The sequence below is a fragment of the Cetorhinus maximus genome, chromosome 14 (genome assembly GCF_964194155.1).
Source record: "Cetorhinus maximus chromosome 14, sCetMax3.hap1.1, whole genome shotgun sequence".
Lineage (NCBI taxonomy): Eukaryota > Metazoa > Chordata > Chondrichthyes > Lamniformes > Cetorhinidae > Cetorhinus > Cetorhinus maximus.
In genome coordinates this window covers 9539211-9566846 of record NC_135892.1, presented here as the reverse complement: position 1 = coordinate 9566846, position 27636 = coordinate 9539211, and the positions used below count along the sequence as shown (strand labels likewise).

The following is a 27636-nucleotide window of genomic DNA, read 5'->3' as shown; positions in this document are numbered from 1 at the left end:
GAGTTGCTCAAATAGAGAAATGGGGACTGGCACCAGTACCCTCCCCCCAACTCAACACCCCCCCCACCCCACCCAGAGTCTGCTGCCATCTTCCTTCTCTGACACTGTTTTGGCCACTGCAGGGGTTCCAGAAAATTCCAGTCATCGTGTGAGAGAGGCCTTAATAGGCCCCTTTTACTGGCTCAAGTGCCTATCTGTCACTTGTCAGCAGGTAGCTGTTCCACCCCCGAGCCAGCATCCTAGAAAATGACCCGGAGGCGGTACCATCCTGGGAAACCGGCACGCCAGCCACCAGGGGGAGGTTCCAGGCCTGTCCGCCCCCAGTCCCAATTAAAAATTCAGCCCCTCGTGTCATTACTCTTCCCTCCACGACACCCATTGAGCCTCTACATAAGGAACACTGATTCCTTCTCTAAATCCCTTGGGGGAAAGAAAAGTAAGCAGCTTCTTAATTAGCCTCGCTTCTCAACTAATAACAACCCTCAGTTCTTTAATGCCAACCAACCCCAAATCAATCATTGCCTCTGAAATAAAATATAAAAATTAAGAAATGGACAGGTCAGCCGCATTTTTAAAGATGAAAAATAGGTTATCACATTTTGGGTGTGCACCTTTCAGCAGAACTCACCCGAACTATCTCAAGCTGCCTTGTCTCGTCAGATAGAGTGGCCTGCTAGGTATTTCCAGCCTTTCATGTTCCCCAACCCACCGTGGTTTCCAATAGCTTTTCTTTTTTTTATTTTATTGGGCTTGAATATAGAAGATTAAGGGATTATTTAATCGAAGTACTTAAAACGATTAAGAATCGATAGTTTTTTTTCTTCTCTTCCTCAAAACCTTTCTTCTGATGGAGGAGCCCAGAATGAAAAGTTTTAACCTTAAAATTAGAGCCAGGCCATTCAGGGGTGATGTCTGGAAGCACTTCTTCACACAAAAGGGATGGAAATCTGGAACACTCACCCCCAAAAGGCTGTTGAGGCTAGAGATCAATTGAAAAATTCAAAACTGAACTGGATAGATTTTTGTTAAGCAAGGGCATTAAGGGTTATGGAACTAAGGTGGGTAGATGGACAATTTAATGATGGACAGGCTCGAGGAGCTGAATGGCTTACTCCTGTCTCCAAGTTCCTGTTTTACTTTGTCTGGATATTTGCCCAAATGTCCAAGATTTTGTAGGGGAAATGTATTTCTGTTTTGCTATTTTCTAATGAAGCTGGAGGGTTGTGAACTTTGTACTTGTGCCCTCTGGTCCTATGTTTGTGGTTCAAGATGAATAGCTTGTCTACTTCCATCTCAGCCATGTCTTTCATTATTTTGAATAGCTGTATCATGTTTCCTCCCTGTCTTCATTTCCTGGCAAAAATAAATTCGCTGCTCGAGTCTTTCCTTATAATGTAGTCACCCAAGGCCAGGAACTGTCTTGGTCATTCTCCCCTGAACTCTTCAAATACATCTATAACTTTTTTTGTGGTAGGGGAGCATTATACTCATTGGGCATTGATATGTTCAGTGTCAGTGTGACTTGTTCTGGTGTGTGATCTAGTGCCTCCTAGATGCACCCCCTGTACCCAATTCCCTTATTAAATGGCAACCTGACACCGGCCAGGATGATCAATGACCATTCCTAAATCCTTTTGCTTTTGACCTTTGCTAAAAAAGAATCTTAAAAAAAGACACTTTGGATTTATCCAAATTATAATTCATTTTCTGTAACTCACTCATCTCCGTAACTTTCAAAATCTCTTGGAAGATAACCAACATCCTATCTAAACAATTCTTGCCAAAAGAGCCTAGTCCCTTCAGCAAGTTTATACTACGGTCAATCTGTGCCGTAACATAAACAAACATTGTAAATATATACCTGTGGTTACTTATTCGCAGGCTTAGCATTTTCCATTTATCACCACGTACCTCCTGAAGTTAAGGCAATTCTCATCCATCTAGACGAATGCACTAATTAGCAGATTTAGGGAAATTTTTATGTGTAGGCTTTCTGACAATATATTAGGTGGGCTAGGAGCTTTTTTTAGGACTGGCATCTCATCAGTTTGAGGCACAGAAGACCGAGGAATTTCTATATTGACCATGTGCATCTGGTAGCAGGTGCCCAATAACTCGATTGCCAATAACACATGGTAATATTAAGGAGGCAACTCCAGGCCTCCAACATGATCCAGGATCTGAAATTTCCCAGAAAGATCCGTCAGGGTGGCAGAAAATGCAGCCAGGGCGAACAAAGAATAACATTCCCCCAGGATTAATATAAAAATTTCTTTGGAGAAATTACGCTGTAGAAACAACAAGATACGGACTGTCCACAGGTTGATGTGCGATTCAGCAGGCTTACTGCTGGTAACGATGGCGAAATGCACATTTGAGCTTTTGCATATGAGGAATGCACTGCTAGGGGTTTCTGATATTGATGTTTTTTTTGGGAACAAAGGAGTTCCATAGGAAGAAACAGTACGTGAAGCTTCATCCCTGCTTCCTGCATCGAGTTCTCGGCCTGAAATCCGAGTTGTAGCAATCCATTTTCTTAGCAAAAACAAAAAAGTTTAGACTGAGCATTCGGAACTTCTTTATTTTTGCTCTGGTAACAATTCAGTTTCAAAAAGGTATCAAGAGAGCCTCAGTCTGCATTTTAAAAAGACTCTCATCCACAATACTCTCCATCATTTAGACTTTTCTGTCTAGAAACGCTACCATTTGTTTATCAACAAACTATAATTAAGTACCTTTCCACTAATGCAAAGAAAACTAATAGGCTATTTACAAGTGTTTATTTTTGTAGCGTGAACATTGCTGAAGTGATGATTAAATGAGATTCGATGGGATTAGGGGCATGGGGCTTTGTGAAGCAGCAGAGACGTGTACGAGAAGAGATTAAAGATCAAATGTCAACTTCTGCATTTCTAATTCTAACCTAGTAAAAGATATTTGATTTTTAAAAAACCACTAGCACCAAAATAAATCAAGCATTGAATGATGATGACACCATCTGGGGAATAGGCTTGGAGGAGTTGCTTAGCCTGACAGTGAGAAAGAGCTAAATAATATGCACAGTTGAAGCTGAATTATCCAAGGTTAATGACCATCTCTACGGATGTTAGCTTAGTCCTCGCACTGTCACCAAGATTAATAATAAGCAATAAAGTAAATCTATAGATCAAAGAAATGGATAAAAGGACATTAACGATAATACTTCTTACAATTTGACAGGCATGCCCACACCTGTATTCAACAATTATCTAGGAACTCAGAGGCCAGAATTACACTACTATTGTAATCGAAGGCCATGGTAAAATAATTTCTGTCCTCTGGATGACAATACCTCATGCAACAAAGGGCCTGCAGATCTGGGCTGTGCACAGTTCTGGTGTAAAATAAAAAATGGGAATTACTATAGAAACTATTTACCCTAGGAATTCAGTGACAAAGTATTCGAAGAACTGAAGAGAAAGCCTGAGCGTATTAACACATGATTTTTTTTAAAAGTCACAAAGGTCTAATGCAGAAAACATGATCAAACTTGCCAATTAAAAAGTTGCAAGAGTCATCTTATTTTGTTTGCTGTATTCCATTCAACATCTTTGCACTTTCAATAACTTTGTTCTTGAGAAATAGGATGTTTCTCTACAGTACAGCGGAATAACCTTCAGATGTACTTTATTGGCTGCAAAGTGCTTTGGGACATCCTTGAGTGGTGAAAGGTGCTTTCCTTAACAGGAGCATAGTATGCCTTGTAGACGTGGTGGTGAGTGAGAAGCCGTTATCAGGGGCTGACTTACTGAAGATTGTTTTAGCCCCGGTTTTCTTGTTTATTGTGCTACCGTTCCCACTGCTGTTGACTTTTCTCTCCCCTCCTGACCCTTTGCCTTGCTTCTCTCTTTACAACCGTTACGCTTTAGAGGCTGATGTTTACTTCCTGTCACGGTTCCCTCAATAACGTTTTTGATACCTCTGCACATTTCTTGCTTTTGCAGCAAATTTTTTAAAAAAGTAATGGCGGCCTGGGCACAGAACACAGGTCACCAGGGCAGGTGGTTAGGCGATTGGAAGTGTCAATGTGTGGGTAAGAAAGAAGCAAAATGGTTGCAAAAGGATTTGCGTCGGTATTGCTCAGGTGCAGTCAAGGCCTGAAGAGCTGCACATGTCAACTGGACAAAATTGAACAAAAAGAGAAATATATAAAGCATGACTAGAATAAGAAATGCAATTGGAAGCAAGAACAAAAAGCATGTTTTAGACTCCATGCCATGTGGATTACTGTTAGAAAGCAATGGTAGTTTAGAAGATTGAAATTAATAAAGGGAAATCTCTGGGAAACTTTAAAACATTACCTTATTTTCCATAGAGTCATTAGGCTGCACAGATTGGGGCAGGGGTTTCTATATTCAGTTTGGTCAGAATTTAAAAGAGAGTGGCTGGAATCACTTTGGAAACAAAAGAAGAGAACATCTCCTGATGTGATTGATCTAAATTCCAGCCCTTAAACTCAGTTTGTCTTTCTGTGCAGCCCATCTTTCAGCAAATCAGTATGTTTAAGTTTCTTACTTTAGATAATTATATAAACATGGCACTTGATTCTGATTTAATTCTAACACAATTTTCAGTGAATCCAACTAAGCATTTCATTTCGTGAAGATCAGCTATACACACACGTGTGCACACATGTTGAACCACAACTTACAATGAAAAATGAACTGAGCATTGGAGAAGCGCATGGGATATGTCTCAATTCGATGGCCACTATGTGAAGGAGGACAGGGGAGTTCTCCCCAGTATCCTGGCCAATATTCATTCCTCAGCCAATATCACCAATACAGATGAAAGCAAAATACTGCGGATGCTGGAAATCTGAAACAAAAACAGAAAATTCTGGAAAAGCTCAGCAGCTCTGACAGCATCTGTGGAGGAAGAAAAACAAAGTTAACGTTTCGAGTCCGTACAACCCTTCTTCAAAGCTAGAAGGGTCATATGGACTCGAAACGTTAACCTTGTTTTTCTCTCTCCACAGATGCTGTCAGACCTGCTGAGTTTTCTAGCATTTTCTGTTTTTGTGTCACTAATACAGATGATCTGGTCACTATCACATTGCTGTTTGTGGGAGCTCACTGTGTACAAACTGACTTATTTTCTGCATTATGACAGTGACTGCAACTCAGAAGTATCTGAAAAGCTCTTTCGGACATCCTGGGGTCATGCAAGGTGATTATAGAAACGCAAGCCTTTCTTTATGTATTGGACATTGCAGAGGTGGGTCTGAAAAGGGAGCATTCAGACTTGAGGACTTTGAGTGTTCAATTGAGACTATAATATTTTCTCTTCTCACACCAAGTAGCGTATGAGGCAGACAAAGCACATGCTTACATGCCGTTGCCAGAACTAGTTTTTCCTGGAACAGGTTGCTAGCCTGTCACCAGAGGCTGTAGCTTCAGGGGTGCCACCCTGCATCAAGCATGGCTGACCAGGAGACTCTCCCGCTCTTACCGCTTGTCACAGGCCTATTGGAAGGAGCTGCAGGTTGATAATCAGCCTGTTTGGCCACATTATTAACTGTGACTTGAACCCGGAGCTTCTGGCTCAGAGGCAGGGACGCTACCCACTGTGCCACAAGACCTCCCACAGTAATATATACATGATTACAAATAATAGGTGGTAGAAGGTAAGCAGGGCTAATTTAGTCAAATGACAATGGTAGAAACTACCTGAGCCATACAATCTTGAGGTTGCAGGTTTGATTTCCAAATTATAAAATGGATATAGAAGCAACGGAGGAGACACAACCAAAGGTTTACAAGGATGATATCAGGATTGAGAGGTTACACCTACTAGGAAAAATTGAACCAGCTGAGGCTCTTTTCTCTGGGAAAGAGAAGGCAGAGGGGTGACCCAAAGATGAGGAAAAGGTTTGGTAAGGTAGATGTAGAGAAGATGCTTCCACTTGCCGGAAGGACCAGACATAAGGGATCATGAATATAAGTAGTTACTAATAATACCAGAGAGAATTCAGCAGAAAGCTCATTATGAAGAGTGGGTGTAAATGTGGAACTTGCTACCACAAGGAGTGGCTGAGGCAAGTGAAATAAATACATTTTAGGGGAAGTGAAAGAGAAAGGAATAGAAGGATAAAGAGTGAGCTGAAATAGAGTGGGAGAAGAGTTATGTGGAGTGTATACACCAGCACAAACCAGTTAGTTCAAAAGGCCTGTTTCTGTGCTGGACATTCTCTGTAATCCTAAGTAATGGACTATATGGAGTTAGGTCATTATCAGCCATGCTCTCACTGAATGGCAGAGTTGGCTCATGGGGCTGAATGGCCTCCTCCTGTTTCTAAGCAATCTGTGCTACATTAAACGGAGCTCAGAGGCAGTAATATTCGGGATGCTTCTCCTTCGTAGGGCTCCAATCCATGAGGGAAAATCAGCTTGTGCTGCTTTTTCATCACTACCCAGCACTGAAGAAGTCATGGGGCTCAGTGTTCTCGCCTCTGAGCCAGAAACTCCAGGTTCAAGTCCCACTCCAGCATTTGTTGGTCACAGAAGGAGCATTCATGACATGGTTCAACAGGTTAATAAGCGGTCTGCTAATCCTTCCAACACTCCCCCATTATTCCCCAAAAGGAGAAAAAATTGTGTGAATATTCAAAACAAACAAACTATCCAGCATGTGCATTTTGGGACCTGTTCCTCCTGTTAAAATGAAAGCAAGACTTACAATTATACAGTATCTCCCATGACCTCAGGGTTTCCCCAGAGTGTTTCATAGTCAATTAATGAGGTGGAGCCTCCATTGTAATGTGGAAAATACGCAGCCAATCAACGCATAGCAAGCTCCCACAAACAGCAATGTGATATAGACCAGATAACCTACTTTAGAGATGTTGTTTGAGAGATGAATATTGGCAGAGAACTCTGGAGAGAATTTCCCTATGCTTCTCTTTGAAGTAGTGTCATGGGATCTTTCGCTCCTCTCTGAATGGGCAGACAGCACCTTGATTTAATGCCTCAGCAAGGTGGGATGGAGGCAACTGGCCAACGTTCTTTCTCATTATCATTACTAATATTCACAGACCCCAGCTGAGAACAGCATCAAATCTGATAGCCCTAAAACCAAATTGGTAATCATAGATCCCTGTTCAGACTAATTATAGACTAAGGTCGTTGTTTACCAGGCAGCAGTGATCCCCACACTCCTATGTTTTGGAGACTTGGACAACCTACAGCAAGCACCTTAAAGCACCAGAGAAGTACCACCTTTGCAAGATCCTCCAAATCCAGTGGCAAGAAAGGTGGTCCAACAACAACGTCCTCTCCCAAACCAACTTGCCCAGCATTGAGGCGTTAATCACTCAAAATGTAACTCATATGCCTGAAACCAGACTCTTGAAGCAACAACTCTGACTGGAACTTGGTCATGGCAGGAGATTCCCAGCAGAACACTGGAAACACTTGAGGGATGTATTCAAAGCATCCTGAAGATATCAAACATCCCTGCCAACTCACGGGAGTCCCTGGCTTGTGACCGACCAAAATGGAGAAGGCTCATCCAGGAAGGCACAGAACACATCGGGAGCAGGCAGAGATGAAGTCAAGGTGTTGGAGACAGTGCTCAAACCTCCAAACAGTTCGTCTGCCTGACCCTCCAAGCGTCGCCTGCCCCACCTGCGGCAGAGTCTGCAACTTGCACACTGGACGTATCAGCCATCTCTGAACCGTGGAACCGGAGTGGAAGCAAGTCATCCTCAGTCCCAAGGGACTGCGTATGAAGTAGAAGAATTATAAACGGAAACTTTGGTGACATCTCAAAGAGCCTTTGGGGAAGATGGACTCAAAATACTAAAAGCTATTTTTGGCATCTGCTGCAAGAACAGATACACTTAACATCTCATTACAGACAGGTAAAATCATTTGAACTAATGAATGCATTACTATTCCTTCTTCAGTTTATGCTATTAATAGGAAGCAAGTGCTGAAAAATAATCAAAAAACACTTAAAAGATTTGAAGGGAAATGTGAAAGCGCCTCTCTCTAATTACATAGTTTTGTCAGTCAACATTCAAGCCTGCTTTTTGAGTAATGCTTGATTAGATAAGCATTCAGTGTTTATCTTTGACTAGCCCCAGGGAAGAAACGAATAGAGCCAGGCTGTGATTACATCAGGGGGGCTCTCCACAATTTATAGGCTTTCCCACTGCCACTAGAGAGATCGAAACACAGCTGAGGTAGCTATTTGTGTGGCTGGTCTGGTGCACAAAGGTAAACAAAAGCCTAACGCACAAATTTCTAACTGCTTAATTCTAGACACCACTGGCGGCCAAGACATAGGCTTACAGATATAACCATATTGTAATTTCCCTCAAATCCAAACTCTGCCATGAATATGTTCTCAATGCAAAAAATGTTTAGCAATGTTAGAATGAATACAATTTGCCTCCATTTATTGGGGAAAAATTCACAGCATTCCTACTCTTCCTGTATGAGAGGTCGATTATGACCATCTGAAGAAACACATTAATTCTTGGAATGTTGCAGTGTTCCCACAGACCTGCTCCACTTTTGGGCTGGTTCATCTGCCAGCTCTGGCTTACAAAACCAATAACCTTCCTAGTAATCTAAATTGGACTTGTAAATCTTTTATGACTCTTGCAAGCTTGCCCGAGATGGTCACTGACACAGCTGAAATGCTCATTAAGAACACAACTAGCTTAGTTTTAAAAACGCGCATTTCATTGGACAACATATCATTTAGCGAATCCATCCATCAAAACAAGCACACACATTACCCACATGTGACATAGAGTCATCGAGACATTAATGAACACGAGACTATTTCTAGAAATGGCAGAGTGTAGAAAAAGACTCTTAAGGGAGATCGCAGCAAAGTGCATAAAATGTTACATTTGAACAGGTAGGATAACTCTTAAATGCAACTTTAACATCAGTTGGCAATATATTGGATAGATTATGAAAGTTTAATTTAAAGCAGATTCATTTGGACAAATGTCTTTATTTAAAGATGGACCACTCCAGGGCCTTGAACACAGGTTAGACTAATGTTCCTGAGGGAGTGCCATAGTGTTGGAGGTGCTATCTTTCGAATGAGATGTTAAACCAAGGTCCCACCTGTCTATTGAGGAGTCCAGAAAAGATCCTAGAACACCATTCTTGAATGAGCAGGGGAATTACCATCTATGGGACCTTGCTGTGTGTAAATTGGTTGCTGCATTTGTCTACAAGTTATTGATTATTTTCTGTGAGCATAGTGATTAGTAATTCAGGAACCTGACCAATAACCCAGAGACACGAGCTCATATCCTACCACGGCAGCTGGGAAATTTAAATTCAGTTAATTAAATAAATCTGGGGGAAAAAAAGCTAGTGTCAATAATGGTGACCATGGAACTGTCAGATTGTTGTTAAAAATTCATCTGGTTCACTAATACTCATTAGGGAAGGAAATATTCCCATCCTTATCCGGTCTGGCTATGATTACGAGGTTAACTATAAACCACCCTCTGAAATGGCTTTAATTGTAGAAGGATGCTCAGTAAGTGCTGGCCTTGACAGTGTTGACACCCCATCAATAATTCCACAATAAACTGCAACTGGATGCTAAAATGGGAGTGCTGCTTTTTATTTGTTTAACATTCTCAAGTTCTTCTTCCATAAAGCCTTTTTAAAACGCTGATTTCACGCCACAGCTGAACAGCTTTTACTTTGGTTTGCAGCAGAAATGTAAATTCCTCCTAGTGATGCGCAAACGAGTATTCAACACAACAGAAGTGGCCACTGCTGTAACACGGGATTCAGCCTTTGATGTCTGTCTCTAGGCAACCAGGGATGCACTGCCAGCCTTGCTGCACATCTGCATTTAAAAAAGGCCTGCGATATGCAGTGATGTAATTGCTGTCAACCCTCATAACTAAACTAAGCCAAGTGCAGTTCCTTCAGGGCCAAGCATGAGGGAACTAGCCATTAAAAAAGAAACAAAAACTTCATGGAGAAATGCTGGCTAAGCTTTTGCTCTTGAGGGCGGGGCAAAAACAGAAGGGTATTGCATCATTTTGTCATCATATCGTCATATGTAGGTAATACGATGAAGGGCTTTGAAATGGAAACAAAGATTTCACAAGCGTTGTTTATGCAAAGACAATTGTCATTTTGAAATTAATCAAATACCTTTAATGCTTGGCAGTTAACTGTCAGTCACCATCAACTGGGGCATTCTCTATGGCAATGCCTCTACCAATCAGAGTCCACTTGCTAACCAATCAGCACTCTCCTCTCATACAGTAAAAATTGTTGTTCTCTTTACATTTGGTATTCTTGCGAATTGTCCTGATGAGTGCAAGACAATAAGCTTCAACAAAAAAGTCTCTTTTTTCCAGCAATACCTTTAATGATATGGAGTCCTCAGGTTCAAAGTTCCAGATGCTGACTCGAGTCGTGGCCCATGCTTACATTTCAGGATGCCCCTAAAACTGTGCTTTTCAAACTTTGGAGATAAAAACAAAAACTACTGCGGATGCTGGAAATCCAAAACAAAAACAGAATTACCTGGAAAAACTCAGCAGGTCTGGCAGCATCGGCGGAGAAGAAAAGAGTTGACGTTTCGAGTCCTCATGACCCTTCAGCAGGACCCTTCCTGCTGAAGGGTCATGAGGACTCGAAACGTCAACTCTTTTCTTCTCCGCCGATGCTGCCAGACCTGCTGAGTTTTTCCAGGTAATTCTTTTCAAACTTTTCTGTGTCGTGCCACTTTCAAATACTAATGCACTCTGGTAGACCATCTACAAGTATCAACACTCCAGGACCTGTACAAATATTAACACCTTCACAGGAATTCCCATGGTTAACCGCTGAAAGACAGTATCAGCTACCTAGAGGTAAATAGGACTATCACTGTAGAACATTTTAACAGAAATAATTTTCTGACTAAGAGTGTGATTGCAGCACAACACAATTCCCTATGCCAATCTGCTGGAAATCAGATAACCTCTACAAGTTCAGGGGTCTTAGCTTGAAAGCAAACGTTGAACAGTTTTGTAGTACGCCATGCAGTTTATTCCAGTTTCTTGTGGAATCAACATACTGCTCTGCCACTAGTGTAAGTAGATGTCTGATCATGTTCCTAAGGATATGCGAACAATTTGCAGCCTATTAATTTTGCACAGGCTCCAAGTTTCATCTGCCACGAAACCTACTAACTCCTTAATGTTGGGGTTAATTTGGGGATTAGAATGCTCACTGTTGAGCAAGAAAAACTTGCATTTATATAGCGCCTTTCATGACTTCTGGGGCATCCCAACCCATTTTCCAACTAATAAAGCACTTATAAAAGTGCAGTCACTGTTGTAGTGTAGGGAAATGCAGCAAACCAATTTACGCACAGCAAGATCCCACCAAAAAGAAGAAAGACTTGCATCTATGTGGAGCTTTTGATGACCGCCAGGCTCTCAAAGCACTTCACAGCCAGTGAAGTACCTTTCGACATGTAGCCACTGTTGTAATGTCGGAAACGCAGCAGCAATGAAATAAATGACCAAATCATCGGTTTTAAGTGTTGGCTATCAGCTAGAATCTGAATCTTTGCAATTGTTCCAGGCACCTGGTTCACCTGCCATCCGGAGGCCAATGCAAAGGTAATTTAAAGTTGAACACAAAATGGCCTTGGTCTCCTTGGAATCACAAGGCAATTGAAACCAACATTGTTTTTAATCATCCATTGACCTTCCTTCTTTGATAGCACTTTGTGGTGATCTAACACTTCAAATGTCCCAACAAACAATCTGCAGATAATAAAAGGTAAAATAAATAAAGGTAATGAAGAGTCAATCATGAATTACTTCTGGGAGGTTGTATTTGAAGCATTACATTTTCAAAAATTCTTAGGGCTCGCATGGGGTGGAGTGGGGGGGGGGGGGTGGAAAGAAATAATTTACAAGTTTGATTTCTGCAAATTTTTGGCAGAATTAGAGTAACATTTACAGAAGAGCCTTCCTTCGTACTGCTTGGGTTAAGTGCATATCAATGGGATTAGTTTTCATTTAAATGCAGATAGCATCTGATATCGTTTATACACAAAGGACTCTGCTGTCTAAATATTTTGCGGTGTCCTCTCAATTTACTTCCCATTTTGTTCCTTTATAAAGATAAGATAGATTTTTAAAAAAGGATAATGCAACTGATTAATAAAGAGTGTGTCGTAACAAACGAGAAGCAAAATCTATCAAACGTTTCTTGGAGTCATTCACTTTCCAATGCTCCCCACCACCATCCACATCCTGCTTTGCTTCCCTCTAGTGTACGAAATGCACTGGCCTGAGCTTCAATGTTTCAGCAATCTAACCGCATTCACTGCCAAGGCAAGCCCTGCCTACCTGTGACCTCATCATTCTATTCAACTACTGGCAGACAAAGCTTTAACTTCAGAATTTCTGGAGAGCTCTCCCTGCCTGACTACTACCACTCGTAACAGTGCACGAGGACTGAATGGGCACGGTACAAGACAGATAGATACTTCACTGCTTTTTTTTCTGCTGCTTGCTTTAGGACAGACAAAATGATTGCTTCCTCCCATTCCTGGTTAACAAGCTGGAATAATTAACTGCTGTGTTCACAGACGCAGGATGCATGAAGTTTCTTCATTTTAACCTGGTAAGTGTTTCTGGTTCCTTTCATAAGGATGAGGATAGCTTCTGATACTAAGCATTTTTTCCCCCATTAATAATGGGTACGAGGAAGGTTTATCTTGGCAAACGTTCTCCTAATAGTCAATGGAAGTCGATAAGATTTCAGCACCGATAAAGGCTGAACACACAGCACCGTACAGAGCCAAAACTGCCTGGAAGCAAGTTGGTTTGAAATCTATATCATGAACCCTACTGTGATATTGCGAAGGAACAACTCCATATATTTCACTGAACTAAACTAAGCAGGTTCAATTATGTGAGCAGATTAATACCTTCGTGCTTTTCCTCAGCTTCCCTTCCCCTACCTTGGTTCTCACTTTTTAAAAAACCCTCTAGTATTGTGCATCGGACAGAGATATTTCTGTTAAGAAAAAAATCTGACGAAACCCCATGCAAAAACCATGTAGCATGAAGCCTGGTAGCCTTCAGAACATTTCAAGCCTCTTAGCACAAGCAGCCACTTTTTTTACAAACTGAAATTCTGGATTGCACATCTCAGCATTTCTACCAAACCTGTGAGCACATAGTATTTTTTTTTAAAATCTGCATTCATACCTAAGTCCTTATATGCTATTGTGTTAATAACTCACTTCAACAGAACACAAAACAATATAAAAATACATGATACAGATAGGCAGAACTATATCCCTTAATCCAATGGTATACTGCAGTAAACAAACCATTCAAGTTAATGCTGGTTCAGTCAGAAACAAAACAAGCTGGCAAAAATAGCTAGCAATCCTAATTGGATTTTAGTCATTGTGTTATCATGATTTAGCTCAAGTATCCTAGCCACATTAGTTCAGCCGTAAAGTTTTTCCTTGCATGAGTAGCCAGAATGTGACAATTAAAAAAGTCATAGCTACTCATGCACATTTTGAAGCCTAACCATGTATAGCAACGCAGTTGTCAAAGTTCTGCAGTCGCATTGTCTTGTATGAAATGGAAAAAAAAATCAATCCTCTAGTCAAGTTAATTTTAGATGTTTATTCTCCCTTCCTGCAACAATTGGCAATTATGGCTATGGTTCACGGAGATGATATGGAGAAACACGACTGGAAGTCTTGTGACTAGTCTAATGTGACTAGTCTAAAACGGTAGCAATGTGATCTTTAAAAAGGACAGAAGGGAGGAAAACTAGGCACCTCACCATCCAAGTCAAACACACAAATAAAATCCAAAATCGCTGTATATTTAGCATTCACAGCCTCGGGTTGTATGATGCAACATTGGGTTTATAATGATGACTCCAGGCACCAAAAGGCAATTATAACTTATACCCAACAAGCTACAAAACTGGCAGCCGTACAAAACAGCAGCTTAAGCAAGCTTCCCTCGATAAAAAAGGATCAATAGCTGAAGTCATCAATGGCAGAATAAACAGCACAGGAAGTTGTGCTAAAACAAATCAACTTCTCAATAATTTGTGGCCCTTTATATAAAAATAATCCGGAGGCTGCTGTGGTTTCTCTCGACCAGTAGACTTCGTAATAATTAAAGTAAATTAAAGTGAATGCCAACAGTAAACATCTGGCCCAAGGGTCCTTTAAAGCTGGCATCTTGCAGTACCTACCACCCCCAAGTGGGCAAAAGTTATACAAGAGCAACTGCAGCCACCTTTGACTGAAAAGAAAAACAGCAGCACTGAAAGGAATAAAAACAAGAGAGTCTTTGACCTTATCTACGAACATGCTGTAAAGTTAAGATTGTTTCAATTAGCCAAATCCGGAACAGATTTCGCATATTGTAACATGTTAGTCCTGCAAAATTCCAGTCGAAAAGAGTAGTACGTATCCGATTCTGCATTGTGGAGCTTCATTCCCCTTCAATTTGCCTGCAAAAGCAATGTTTGAGCTTTAAGAGATAACCAGCTTTAACCAAATGCAGGCCATTTAGACGAAGACTCTTCTGATCAAATCAAACATCCTCCCGTTTTTAAACAAAATTTAGAATTTAATCTAGCATGCAAGAATTGGCAAAGACTGGCTTCATGATTCTTTTTAATGTTTGGTCAAGAATGTGGAACCCATCAATGCCATAAATGTTTACAATTCTGTTTTCACACTATGACAGTCTCTTTAAAGAAGCCAACTAACACTTTACTCAACAGCCGGTCTCCTCTTACAAAGCTGCATGTTCACCAATGCACAATGATAATATATAGCAGAACATGAATGACGCAAAAATGCAATTTTTTTTATATAAAGAAGAGTTAATTAGGGGCGAATAGTCAGCTGAAGAAAAAGCTCTCACACATTCCTACATCTGTCAGTTAACTTCTTTGTATAAACAGGCTTTGGGTTTCAAGACTAGTGTAATCTTTTAGTGGGTGACACAGGGAAAAAACATGAGCCGTGAAGAAGGATTAGCAGCTCGAATCTGGGGGTGGGGGGAGGGAAGAGAAAAAGAGTAGCAAAAGAGAAGATTAGCATTCTTTTGATAGTGAGCAATTTTTTGTGCAAGGATAACATACTGACATGTCCTTCGGGGAAACGTTACAGGTTTGCTAAACTTCTTTCCTTGAAATATACCGTTTAGAGTCTATAAGGGAGAAACAAAAAGCTCCCCTGTACTTGAGGCAACAAACCTGGCCTTTGTTCTTAATTCTGACGTTTATAGGTACAAGATTCCTTGGAAACTATGCAAGTAGTTCCGAAGGCCATAATTGGCACAGCGCCAGTGGTGAAAAACTGGGAGAAAGGAAAAGCTGGTCACACAATGGAGAATGTACAAAGTTTGCTGCTGCTTATTTTAAAATCTGTGTGCACGTTTTACACAGTTTTAAAGTCGCCCCTTTGTGAGTGTTTAATTAAAGTTTCTACATCACAGTTATTCCATTGACCTAATTAAGGTCTTAAAAAAAAACATTTCCCCAAAATCGGTTATGTAGAATCTGCTTGTGAAAGAAAGACTTATGTGATTCCCTTACTAATTTAATCATCACTCAGCCAGCTTTGACTGCAGAGAGAAAATGTCATCAACAGTGAAAAGACTAAGGAATCTGTTTGGAAAAACAGCAAGAATAATCTAAACCTTCCTGTTTTGTGGCCTGCCCCTGTAATATTCAGCAATAAAATCCAATAATGTCTCATTGATGATGTTGAGAAATGTATTGCGCTGTCAGATGATCATATTCAGGACGAAAACTGAACACTGCTTGAAATATTCTAATATAATCTGAAGAGCTAGCTAGTGCACTGACACATTATGCTTCAGACAGTGCTTACCATACAAGAAACCTACGCTGCCATAGTTACTCCTTTGTTCAGCTGCATTAGGCTAAATGCACAGTGATAGAATCTGAAACAACGATATGCATTTTGTTTTCAAAATCCTCAATTTAGTGCTGACTTAATGAAGCATCATCAGGTCTGTCCATCATTAACCTATGCATGCAATCAAAGCCACTAAGGAGCACTGGACTTGGTGCATAATTTTACAAAAACAAGCACATTCATAGTGTTTCCCTAAATTAAGGAGCCCCAAAAATCTGTACACAAAACCCCCTAGATTCAAGTATTTGGAAATGTTGATAGCTTCTTCCAATTCTAGACAATAGAGTGGAAACCATCTACAAAACATGATCAAGAGACAGCACTGATGATCAGACATGCCAGCTTCTTGTGAGTTGTTACCGCTAGGTTTAGCCAAGTGAAGAATTAAGCAAGGTATCAGCTACACTTCTCTTTGTAAAGGGGAGACTACTTCTCTACACACAGCCTCCCTGCAAACTAGGACTGTGGGAGTTCAGATAAGATGGCAGAGACTGTCCAGTAATTTTATAATGATGGCAGAAATCCAACATCCAGAAAGAAAAACTGTTCCAGTCTGTTCAAAAAATGTTTCCAAATCAAAAAACGGGAACATTTTTGGGACACAATACCACAGTGAATGGTTGAGGAGATGCACTCAAGGGAAAGCTAGTAAATCACATAAGGCAGAAGGGAATAGAAAGTGATGTCAATAGTTAGATGAGGAAAGATGGAAAGAGACTCCAGTGAAGCATGAACAGCTGGCATGGACTAGTTGGCCCAAACAGCCTGTTTCTGTGCTGTATATTAAATTAAACACACACGACATCGGTGACTAGTACAAAGGGACATAGCAGCTTATATTCTGTAATTGAAATGATCATCGCGTGCCAACAATACAATTTGTTGGCTAAACACAAGCAGGCAAAGCCCCATCACTGGACACGTAAAACATTTAACAGAAACATCCAAAAATATCCTTCCTCCTTTCCTTTGGATCTGTCCCAGTTACTATATAGACTGTGTCTTCTAAACAAAACTGACATGTCGTAACTTTTTCTTCCCGATTTATTATCCTTGACATCACTCACTGTACAAGGCACGCATTAATCTGCTGCCAGCTTAAAAACATGGTAGTTCACTCGCTGCAGTACATAAAACCTGAGCTGTTTAGAAGCAAAAATTCATCACGCCACAGTACCATGATTGCCAGTTTTCAAAACATATTGATGTCAAGCATGACAGGGCTAACAGATCAAACTATTATTAGTTTGGGTATGCATCTAACGCATTGTACCACTTTACACTGAATAAACTACTTGTATTTTGTTACTGGCCTTCTGTGCAATTTAGCTATCAAGTATATACAAAGCATATGTTCAGGAAAGTTAAAAGCTTTACAATGAGACCTACCCAAGAGTTGCTTACATACAACATTGGTCTCAGACAATTAAAAAATGACACAAGTCAAGGCAACACATCCCTAATTATCAACTCTAATTATTTCCCTGATGCAGTCATTACATAAAGCAGTTTAATCTTTCTTTGAAGTTGTAAGGCTGTGTGGCGATTGTACTGCAACAATAAATGTACATCAAAAAACTGTTTTCACCTACATCATTGCACGGTTCAAAGGTGGCAACAGGCAGACTGTGACAGCCGTCCGTTAATGTGTGAAGATTGTAAAAACCTGACAGGGAAACTGATCATAGTGACAGGGATTATTAGTTATGCCCCTGCAAAAAAAAAAGACACTTTTGCTTGATGACACAGGGCAAACCAGTTTCTCTTCATTGGTTTATTTAGAAAAAACTTAATTGCTATTATATTTTTTTTTAGAAAAACTTGCACTTCTACTTGCCATTTAAGAGCTTTATTTAAAAAAAAATCACCCTGCACTGGCTGCCTAGCATAGCACTCAGAGACCAGGCAGTCTGCACAAAGTAGGTTCATTTAATTTTGTACCACAGGCTCAGCTACCGGCACTCAGTGTCAGTGAATCATAAGGGACAGCTTCGGGAAAGGTCAGATTGAGCACAGCAGCAGGATTTCCCCACTTCTATCTGGTTGGGGGTCACAATCGCTTTTGATGTGCAAAGGCATCCTTTGCTGCTGTCACCAGAGATGTGAGTGGCAGAGCCAGGCCGGGGAGCACATACAATCAAGAGAAGCGATGCTAAGGGGAGCCTTACGAAAACCAGAGCCGTTCCAACTAATCCTCGAGTCAGAAACGGTGTCCACTTTCAAAGAATTGTCACGCCTTTTATCCTGCTTCAACTTGGAGTGGAGAGGGGAAAAAAAGAGGAAATAAGTTCTTTGGTACACAAGAACTTAATGAGCTTCAGTGCTTTCACCAAAACAGACTGTTTTTACTTCTGGAACAACACTTCTGCCAGTGGGGACTCACATCTCCTTTCAACCTTAAAAGGGTAACACCATTATAGCTTTGAAGTTTGCAGAATTTTGGCTGACATTGGGTATCACAGTAATAATATGTGCTCACTCCAGTCTTCCTCTCTCTTTGACTCAAATGCTTTTGGCATAATTTAAAAAGGTTCTCTCACCAAACAACTCTGGCATACTCTGTGCGATTGGATGTTGAAACCGTGTCAAGTCATCCCGAGAGTGCATTAATTGCCATTTACAGCCTTTGATCGTATATCAAAAGATTTATTTTTCCACAGGCTTAATTTGCTATTTTGTTTTTTTCCCCCCAAAGTAGAAATTGCAACAATAGAGCCCTAAGATGCAAACTCGCTAAGTAAGGAGCAAATCTCCAACAGTGTGAAATTACCACTGAATATTTTGTGGTGCTTGCTGTATTCTCTCTTTATTGTATTACAACATATTTGCACGTTTATTGAAGGAATATTTGGAAAGACATAAAAGTACACCCATCAAAATAATAAAAAAATGCTGACACCATAAATTTGTCTAGCTAAGTTTGACAAGTTGGCTCTCTGGTTATTCTCCCACAATGGGATAATTAAATGAAGTCCTCTGAAATTTAAATTTTTACATTAATTTCCTTTACCTTGTCCAGCCTTCCAAAATCAGCTGCGTGAGTCACCCAAATAAACCTATCAGAAATACTAAATATGCTCCAAAAACTAAATACCTTCTATACCGTAGCTACTCTGTCTATATCCTTTGTATTCATAATTCGAATTTTAATTCCTTGTTGACCTTTCTACAGATAGATTGAAATATTACCAGTAGGATTCGTGAGGCATTTCTATCCCTCCCGATATATAAAATCCCCAGCACTTCCAAAGGTAACCTCAGAGACATATCCAGAATGAAAGTGCACTGAACAAATGAATCTGAACATTTTAAATTCAACTGAGAGGTGGACAAAGGCTAAAACCTGGCAAAACCGGATTTTAGGGCTGATGTCAATTAGAGTGCTTTGTACTGAGAGTTATCACTACATGCGCTGATCCTCTGGGTAGGACTGTGTTGGCAAAACCTCTGAGACCATTTAAAGCTCCTGGTATATGAGGTTTAGAGAAGTGAAGAGAAGTGGCTCCTAGTTGGGATTACCCTGGGCCGCCTGAGGTGCACAAAGTGTCAGATTCATGGAGGCCAGTAAGCAAGAAACTTGCATCCAGCCTTAGCGATTCTGCCAACTTTACTTTGCCATCCATCATATGTTCATCGGGATCAAGTGGGTGGACTATCAGATGAAATAGCATCTGAGGGGTGACAATATAGTATAAAAGCAGCTGAAGAAACGGGTTTGGTGTTCAACTATCTCTAGCTTGCGATTGTTTAACTTCGTTGGACAATCAATGCATGGGGAGAGTATTCTCCTGTAAATTTAACTCAGAGTAAATTTTAGATGTTCCTAGAGGAAATCAATGAACAAAATGATCCCTAATATGAAATGCTGACTGCTTTCGCCTTGGAAGATGTCAAAGCAGAATCAACAGTGGCTCCAAGTTTCAAAGAGAACCCCTCTCATGGCTATTTGTTTTCAAGTCAACAGCAGTGTCTCTCATCAGTGTTCTGGGGTCTGTTGTACCTCAACCGTTAACAATGAAATGGTTCTTGGCGTCTAGCTGTGAGAAATGTTATGGAAATGAGGCAGTGCCTATCACTTTCAGCTAAAGTATCTGGTGTGACCTAAAGAAGTCACTCCAGTTAATGGGGGAAATGGATAGCAGATAATGTATATGTGCTAAGTTCCTGTCCCCATTGATCCTTGCAGTTAGCTATGGGGAAGAGCACAGGGGTGAGACACTAATTGGATAGCTCTTCCAAAGAGCCAGCACAGGCACGATGGGTTGAATAGCCTCCTTTGGCACTGCATTGTGCCATTATGATTTTATTGTTTTTATTAATCCATGACAAGAAATTCTAATCCACAAAAAGTTGATTGAAAATATAAACAGAGCTGGAAAATACAGACCTCCCAGCATCTGTAAGGAAACTAGAGAAGTTAATATTGGGATCTCTACACTAACCTACCATACAAGTGAAGAGCTTAGTAGAGTGCTATTTTAGATTTACAGCATTTGTAATATTTTTCTCGTCATCTTAAAATGGACCAATACATCAGCTTTAGAAAATCATTTCAAATTGCACCATATATTTTCCTAATAACAAAAATTCAGAAAGAGAGAAAGTTTAAAAGGGAGCGAAAGCGTATGTGCACAGAGAGTTTACTTGGCTCCTCACAGAATCACAAGGCAAGAAATTGCACGCTGAGCCAAATAAAAAGAGATAATAGGGGAGGTCCATTAAACATCTTTAAAAATAGATATTCAATTGAGAAGCATATATTCCAGTCATGATAACTAGATATCAGGCACTGTCTTGTTTCTGAGTCAGAAGGCTATAGGTTCAAGTCTCACTCCAGACACTTGAGCACAAAAATCCAGACTGACACACCAATGCAGGACAGAGGGAGTGTGGCACTGTTGGAGGTGCCGTCGTTTGGATGAGATGTTTAACTGAGGCCCCTTCTGCTCTCTCCGGTATATGTAAAAGATCCTGTTGCATTATTTTGAAACAGAGCATGGGAGTTAACCCCAGTGCCTTGCCCAATATCTATCCCTCAACCAACACCACTGAATAAAAAAATTACCCAGTCATTATCACATTGCTGTTTGTGCGAGCTTGCTGTGCACAAATTGACTGTGGCATTTCCTACACTACAACAGTGACTACACTCCAAAAGTACTTAATTGGCTGGAAATGCTTTGGGACTTCCTGAGGCTAAAGAAATACAAGTTTTTTTTCCACAGTTGTTTGCAGGTCCATAGTCAAACAGCTTGCCAATATCCCTTGCCCAAGCTTACACACAAAGTACGGCAACATGGGTGAGGTATCAGGCTCCTACTGCCTATGGTCCAGTACATCAGGATCTTTCAATGCCGAACCAAATCACATACACCTTCCATATCTTTGCTGAGCCAATAAAGTGAAGTAAAAATGCAAAAAGAATTTCAAGTAAAGTGAATTTGATTAAATAACTTTCAATATCGTTGAAAACTGGACAGAATGACATTGCTGAGCTAATGTATGTTACGTTAAAAAGCATCCACTTTAATGTGCAATGGAATATTGAGGCGTTTTCATATTTTACAATGCAGTCACCACTGCATCCCGCTGGTGCATTTAGGCATCATGTGGCTTGGTACAGTATTTGAACCCCTAGAGTTTATCCTGGTGCACAATGGTTGCAACTGGAGTTTGGCTATATCAGGGAATGGTGGTAGTGCGGGTTTCTGAACTGAATCACTAGCCAATAATCATTGCTGGAGAGGGGAGTGACAACAAGATTGCTCTAGTTTCCAATGGTTGGATACACCATCAACATGAATAGTGAAAAATGGTCACCACAACATTGCGAAATCAGAGTAACTGCACCTTGCATGAGTCAGAGGTAGGGAAGAAACAAATGTAACACTATCACCTCGCTCCCGCTTTTCCCCAATACCTCGTTAAAACGCTCTGGTGTAACTTATACTATTAAATATATAAAACATACAGTATAATACAACATGGCCTTGACAACAGCTCACATTTTGCAATGTTCTTAGAAACATCAGCAAGATGCCTTAGGGCATCACGGACCTTCAGTATTAGAAATGCCATTTTTTTTAAACCAACCAAACAAGCCGATCTTCAGTCACTGAACAGCTTTCTTAAGTATTCTCATCACCCTTCCCTGGCTCCGAGCTCCAGTATTCTGCACCTCTGGCAGCCCTGAACAATATTTAGTGCCTCCTATTTTCAGGCCATTGTTATGCTTTTGCAGTACACCATTACTGGTGGTTACGGTGCTACTGACAACTCCATGCTCAGACATTTCAATTTTGGGCTAATACTATCCAACATCTCTGCAACTTGCCTGGGTTGAAAGAAGTCAGAGAAGTACAATGAAATAGAGCAATGTCAGTTTTCACAGATCCAGCATATTATATACTACAAGGAAAGGTCTATGATTCAAAACATATAACACAAAAAGTCAGCCTGTATTTCAAACACTTGTTAATTTAAAGGTTGCAACACACACACACATAAACATAAAGAGGTGTGATATTTAAAATGGCTTACAGTTCGGTCATACAATATTATAACATGTCATATTCTGTCCTTTCCAGTATGAAATCAGGTTCTACATATTTAAAAAAGGGATCACTAAACGAGATTTCTAAGCATTGACATTAATTGTTCAGAGACAGGGACAACAGTATATAAAAACCTGCTGTGTGCATCCATTGCTATTTATAATCCACCAAGGAAGGTGTCAGCATTCGCAAAATCATTTTCCCTACAAACTGCTGACGTGGACTGACTGCAATTAGTATTTTCTTAAACCATCATCACAGAATGCCTAATGTTTGATGGCCAAAACCCTTCCGAATAATTGCCAAAGGTGATTTCTTGATAATGAGTGGTGCCCTAACTCACAACCGTGGCATATTGATAGGATAGATATATTCATTACGCAGTAATCAGGCTATTTTATCCAGACACTGACACTATCAGAATTGAATGCCAAGAGTAATTGATGCCTGAGGTACAGCTTTCAGCTTTAATTACGTCAGCTGAAATTCTATCGAAATTGTGCTTTCAGTCTGCAACCCATTGCCTTTCTTAACTGTGTTCGCAGGTCAGAATTCGGCAGAAAGAGTATTCACTGAAAATTCAGCAACCACAAAAGGAAAAAGATCTGTTGCAGCATTTTGTTTCATATTTCCAGTGAACTATCACCAGGTGGGAGGAATCAAGAGTTGACATAATTTGACCCATTCCCCCATCCCACCCTTATTCCTCAATGATCAGGAATACAGTTTTGACTTAAAGGAACTGGAAGTTTTCAAAGAAGAGCAAAGGGGCTAAAACAAAAAAAGAAAATATTTTGGCACACCAGCCCTCCAAAGAACGTGAGTACGGTGCACAATTCAGTATCGACGATAAGCTTCGAACACCCCCTACAATTGGAGCATAACTGAAGCTCAACCAATGGTGATCTGTAATGTGAATGGTTCCCTCGATGTGGAGTTTGACGTTACTGCTCTCCACCACACTACAGAGAAGAGCTTTCCAAATACACAAAGGAGCTAATTCAAGCCACAGCTGTGGGAAAACGACAAAAGAGGTCTTATAATGTGTCAGGTTTTTTTGATATAAAACGAAGATTCAAAGGAAGCAAAGCGCGAATTCCCCAAGAGTGTCAGCAGGTTAAAGGATTTCCATAGGCAGAGCTGGTTTTTAATATGCTGATCTGGCAATCGTAAACTTTGGTGGGCATGTTCACTGAAAGATTGGGGACAAGTCAGGTGGTCTGCAATGTAAACCAGGAACAGTTGTGTAAACACCAAAACGACAGGAAATAACCGCAGTGCTGGAGGGACTAAAGCGGAGCATTATTCCGAGAGAAAGGAAGTACTATCTGGACATGCTGAATTTACGTTCCAAGATTTTCCTTCTGCAAGCGCGAGATTTCCTGAAATGCACTAGATGTGGTAAGATTCCCAATTTTTTCCCCAATGTTAATGCAGATTAGGGATACCTAAAAGCTGCCACACAGCACTTAATTACTATAATGCTTTTTGTATTTTTAAGAGGAGATGGTGGTTTCACTTGAATTACACAAACATTACCAGTAATTTCCTTCTGAATGTTGGTGTGAATCAATACCAGGCAAATTTTAAAAATGTCCATTTTATCCTTCTGACTTGTAGAAGTAATATGGCAAAATACGGAGAAGTGAACTGGTGTGACACAGTGAAGAGAATGCTGTGGACTTTACATTTATTCAAGCCAGATTGTGTTCTAAGGTAGAAGTGACAGGTGCTTGCAAGTGGTATTTTCTTTAAAAAATACTGCGAGTGCCACTTTGCAAGAAGCATTAGTTTAGTTCATATCAAATTTTCTTCCTTGATTTTAAGTACACACTTAGTGAGACCAAAAGTACGAGATAAGTTACTGTCAAGAGTACAACCAGACCCAGAGTGTAAGAAAGACAAACTTGAAATAAAAATAACACTGGTCCTTCTTGTTTTAGGAAATCAGTACAAACAACAAAACAATCCACAGCCTGTAGTTCTGATCTGAAATTAAGCAACAACCCTTTTTCTGGAAGAAAGCCGTTCCAAGGAAACTGAGACAAGGTAGGAATCTGAGCACAAGGATTTCAAAGAGTGGTAGAGCGCAGAAGTGAAAACGTAAATTCACTGTTTGGAAAAAAAAACTACCATTTTTAAGGATGCTTAGTTCAAGCATTTGTTTTTAATGTTATTTTCCTACAGCTCAAGCTTATATTAAATATCTTTTCTCTGCCTTCTAGGTTTTAAAGAACTGAGTGCCCCGCTGATCAAAAATGTCCGTAAAAGGGATCAGCAAGATCTGGAGTTTCTTTGTGTGGGCTGATATGGGATTATTTCTAGGACTAATGGCACAAACAGTCGCTGTGGAAACATGTCCCTCAGTCTGCCGGTGTGATGGAGGTTTTGTGTACTGCAACGACAGAGGCCTGACATCCATTCCGACTGGAATTCCACAAGATTCCACAACCCTCTTCTTGCAGAACAATCGGATCAACAATGCTGGGATTCCGAGGGAGCTCCTGAACCTGCTGAAGGTGGAAACCATTTACCTCTACAGCAACTGTCTGGATGAGTTTCCCACCAATGTACCAAAATACATTAGAGAACTCCACCTGCAGGAAAACAATATACGGACAATATCCTTGGATTCACTTTCCAAAATACCCTACCTGGAAAGGCTGCATTTGGATGATAATTCGGTCTCTGCTGTTAGTATTGAAGAAGGCGCTTTCCGAGAGAATAAGTATCTCAAATTAATCTTTTTGTCCAGGAATCACCTGAGCAGTATACCCGTAGGACTTCCCAGCACCATTGAAGAGCTGAGGCTGGATGACAACCGAATTGCCACTATTTCAGAGAATGCCCTCAGACATCTCACCAGCCTGAAACGTTTGGTGTTAGACGGGAACTTGCTAACCAATCAAGGGCTTCGAGATAAGGTTTTCATGAACCTTGAGAATCTTACAGAGTTATCGCTTGTGCGCAACATACTTACTTCACCTCCCACTCTACCCATTACAAGCTTGCAGAAGCTGCACCTCCAGGAAAATCATATCAATCGTATCCCCTCCAATACCTTTTCCTATCTCAGACAATTACAGCGGCTGGACTTGTCAAATAATAATTTAACCAACTTGCCTCAGGGAATCTTTGATAATCTGAACAACCTGTCCCAACTGCTACTCCGCAACAACCCCTGGTATTGCGGCTGTAAAATGAAGTGGGTTCGGGACTGGCTGCATTTACTTCCAATCGGGGTCAATGTGCGTGGACTAATGTGCCAATTGCCTGAAAAGGTTAGAGGTATGGCCATTAAGGACCTGGCAGTCGCAATGTTTGGCTGCAAAAACATCACTTCGGAAAATACCTTCCCCACCACGTCGCCCACCACTGTAACTTCAGCTAGGATCTCCGCCACCCATGGACACTGGCCTTCGTTCGAGTCGAAACGGCCAGACTGGAAAAAACCGGACCATAGCAAAAACTATCAGCCCACAGCAGTTCCAGGGAGCAGAGCTGTTCGAATCAATGTGAAATCTGTGAGCGTAGATACAATTCACATTACCTGGAAGATTTCCCTGCCTATGACAGCATTAAGACTCAGCTGGCTCAAGTTAGGACATAATCCTGCGTTGGGATCCATTACAGAAACCATAGTGCACAGTGGGAAAAGTGAATACTTGCTCACGGCCCTTGAGCCAGAGTCATCCTATCGAATATGTATGGTTCCCATGGAAACCAGCAATGTTTATCTGTTAGATGAGACCCCAGTCTGCACGGAAACACAGACCGCATCTCTGAAGATGCACAATCCTACCACCACCCTGAACAGGGAGCAGGAGAAGGAACTCTACAGGAATACAAGTCTGCCTTTGGCAGGCATCATAGGGGGTGCTGTGGCCGTAATAGCAATTGCTTTACTTGCACTGGTTTGCTGTTACATGCATAGAACTGGAACACCTTTCTCCAAGACCTGTGCATATAGCAGAGGGCGGCGAAGGAAGGATGATGATTATGCAGAGGCTGGCACTAAGAAGGACAACTCAATACTAGAAATTCGGGAGACTGCTTTTCAAATGATTCCAATGAACAGTGATCAAGCAGCAAAGGAAGAATTTGTAATACACACTATATTTCCACCTAACGGGATGAGTTTGTACAAAAACAACCACAGCGAAAGCAGCAGTAGTAACAGAAGTTACAGAGACAGTGGAATACCAGATTCAGATCATTCACACTCATGATAATTACAGGGACTACTAACTGAAAGTGACTGTGGAAGTGGCTGTACTACTTGGAAACACTGGATTTGGGAATACTGGAGGAAACAGGACTGTACATTTGCCATATAATTTATATTTAATGAACTTTATATCAAAAGCTGCAGAATCCAGGTGAATATTGCCAATTGTGCAGTATGGATGCCTGATCACTGATTGCAATTCTATATTTTAGTAACTTCTAGTAATTTGTATTTTTTTCTTTGGTAATCTTAAAAAGATTTAAAAGAATTTAAAATTTCCATGTTCTATTGACGGAAGATTGCTTGTCAACTGTGAAAGTGGGTTTTCCTACAAGCATTGAACATTCAGTGACATTTTTTTTTAGCCTATTTGAGAACCTTGTAGTTTAAGCACAGGTCTTTTTTCCTACTGAGGGTAGGTGTCCTACAGCTGAATAGTACACTTGGTGAAGACAATTTCAATTCAGGATTGAAGAGGAAATTATGTATGTTGTTCATGCCTGAGTATGTTGCACAGAAGTAACTGTAATACCTGAAGTATGAAAGTGGTTGTAATACATCATTCCAGCTTACAGTCTGCATTACCTGCGATTAAGTTTAGACTTTGAGCCACAGATTTCTTCGTTGCCACAAAAAAAAAGGTACTTTTTAAAAATTTAAACCAAAGTGCATTGTTAGCCCTTTGGCCAGTCTTGTATGTGCCTTGACCGAATGTTAATTGTATTCAGCGTTTTAAAATTCGGTAACTTTTTTTCTCTCTCGCCATACTTGTCAATGAGAAAACGTGGTCTTTCTGCAGAATAAAACGGAACAAAATCAACTGCTGTGTTTACTGGTCCACAATGACAAAAAAACCAGCTTGCATTTAGGTTGCCAACTGCGATT

The 27636-nt window shown here is 40.6% G+C and overlaps 2 protein-coding genes across 2 annotated transcripts in view; one reads left to right on the top strand and one right to left on the bottom strand.

The window, feature by feature from the left end:
- The window catches only part of macrod2 (mono-ADP ribosylhydrolase 2), an 896565-nt gene that overhangs the window by 735611 nt on the left and 133318 nt on the right, over positions 1-27636 (bottom strand). The window lies entirely within an intron of this gene.
- On the top strand, positions 12439-27571 carry flrt3 (fibronectin leucine rich transmembrane 3). The gene is made up of 4 exons (XM_078556459.1): positions 12439-12659; positions 23069-23924; positions 24467-24572; positions 24749-27571. The coding sequence occupies exon 4, from the start codon at positions 24782-24784 to the stop codon at positions 26750-26752; it is 1971 nt and encodes a 656-aa protein (XP_078412585.1). The 5' UTR covers positions 12439-12659; positions 23069-23924; positions 24467-24572; positions 24749-24781; the 3' UTR covers positions 26753-27571.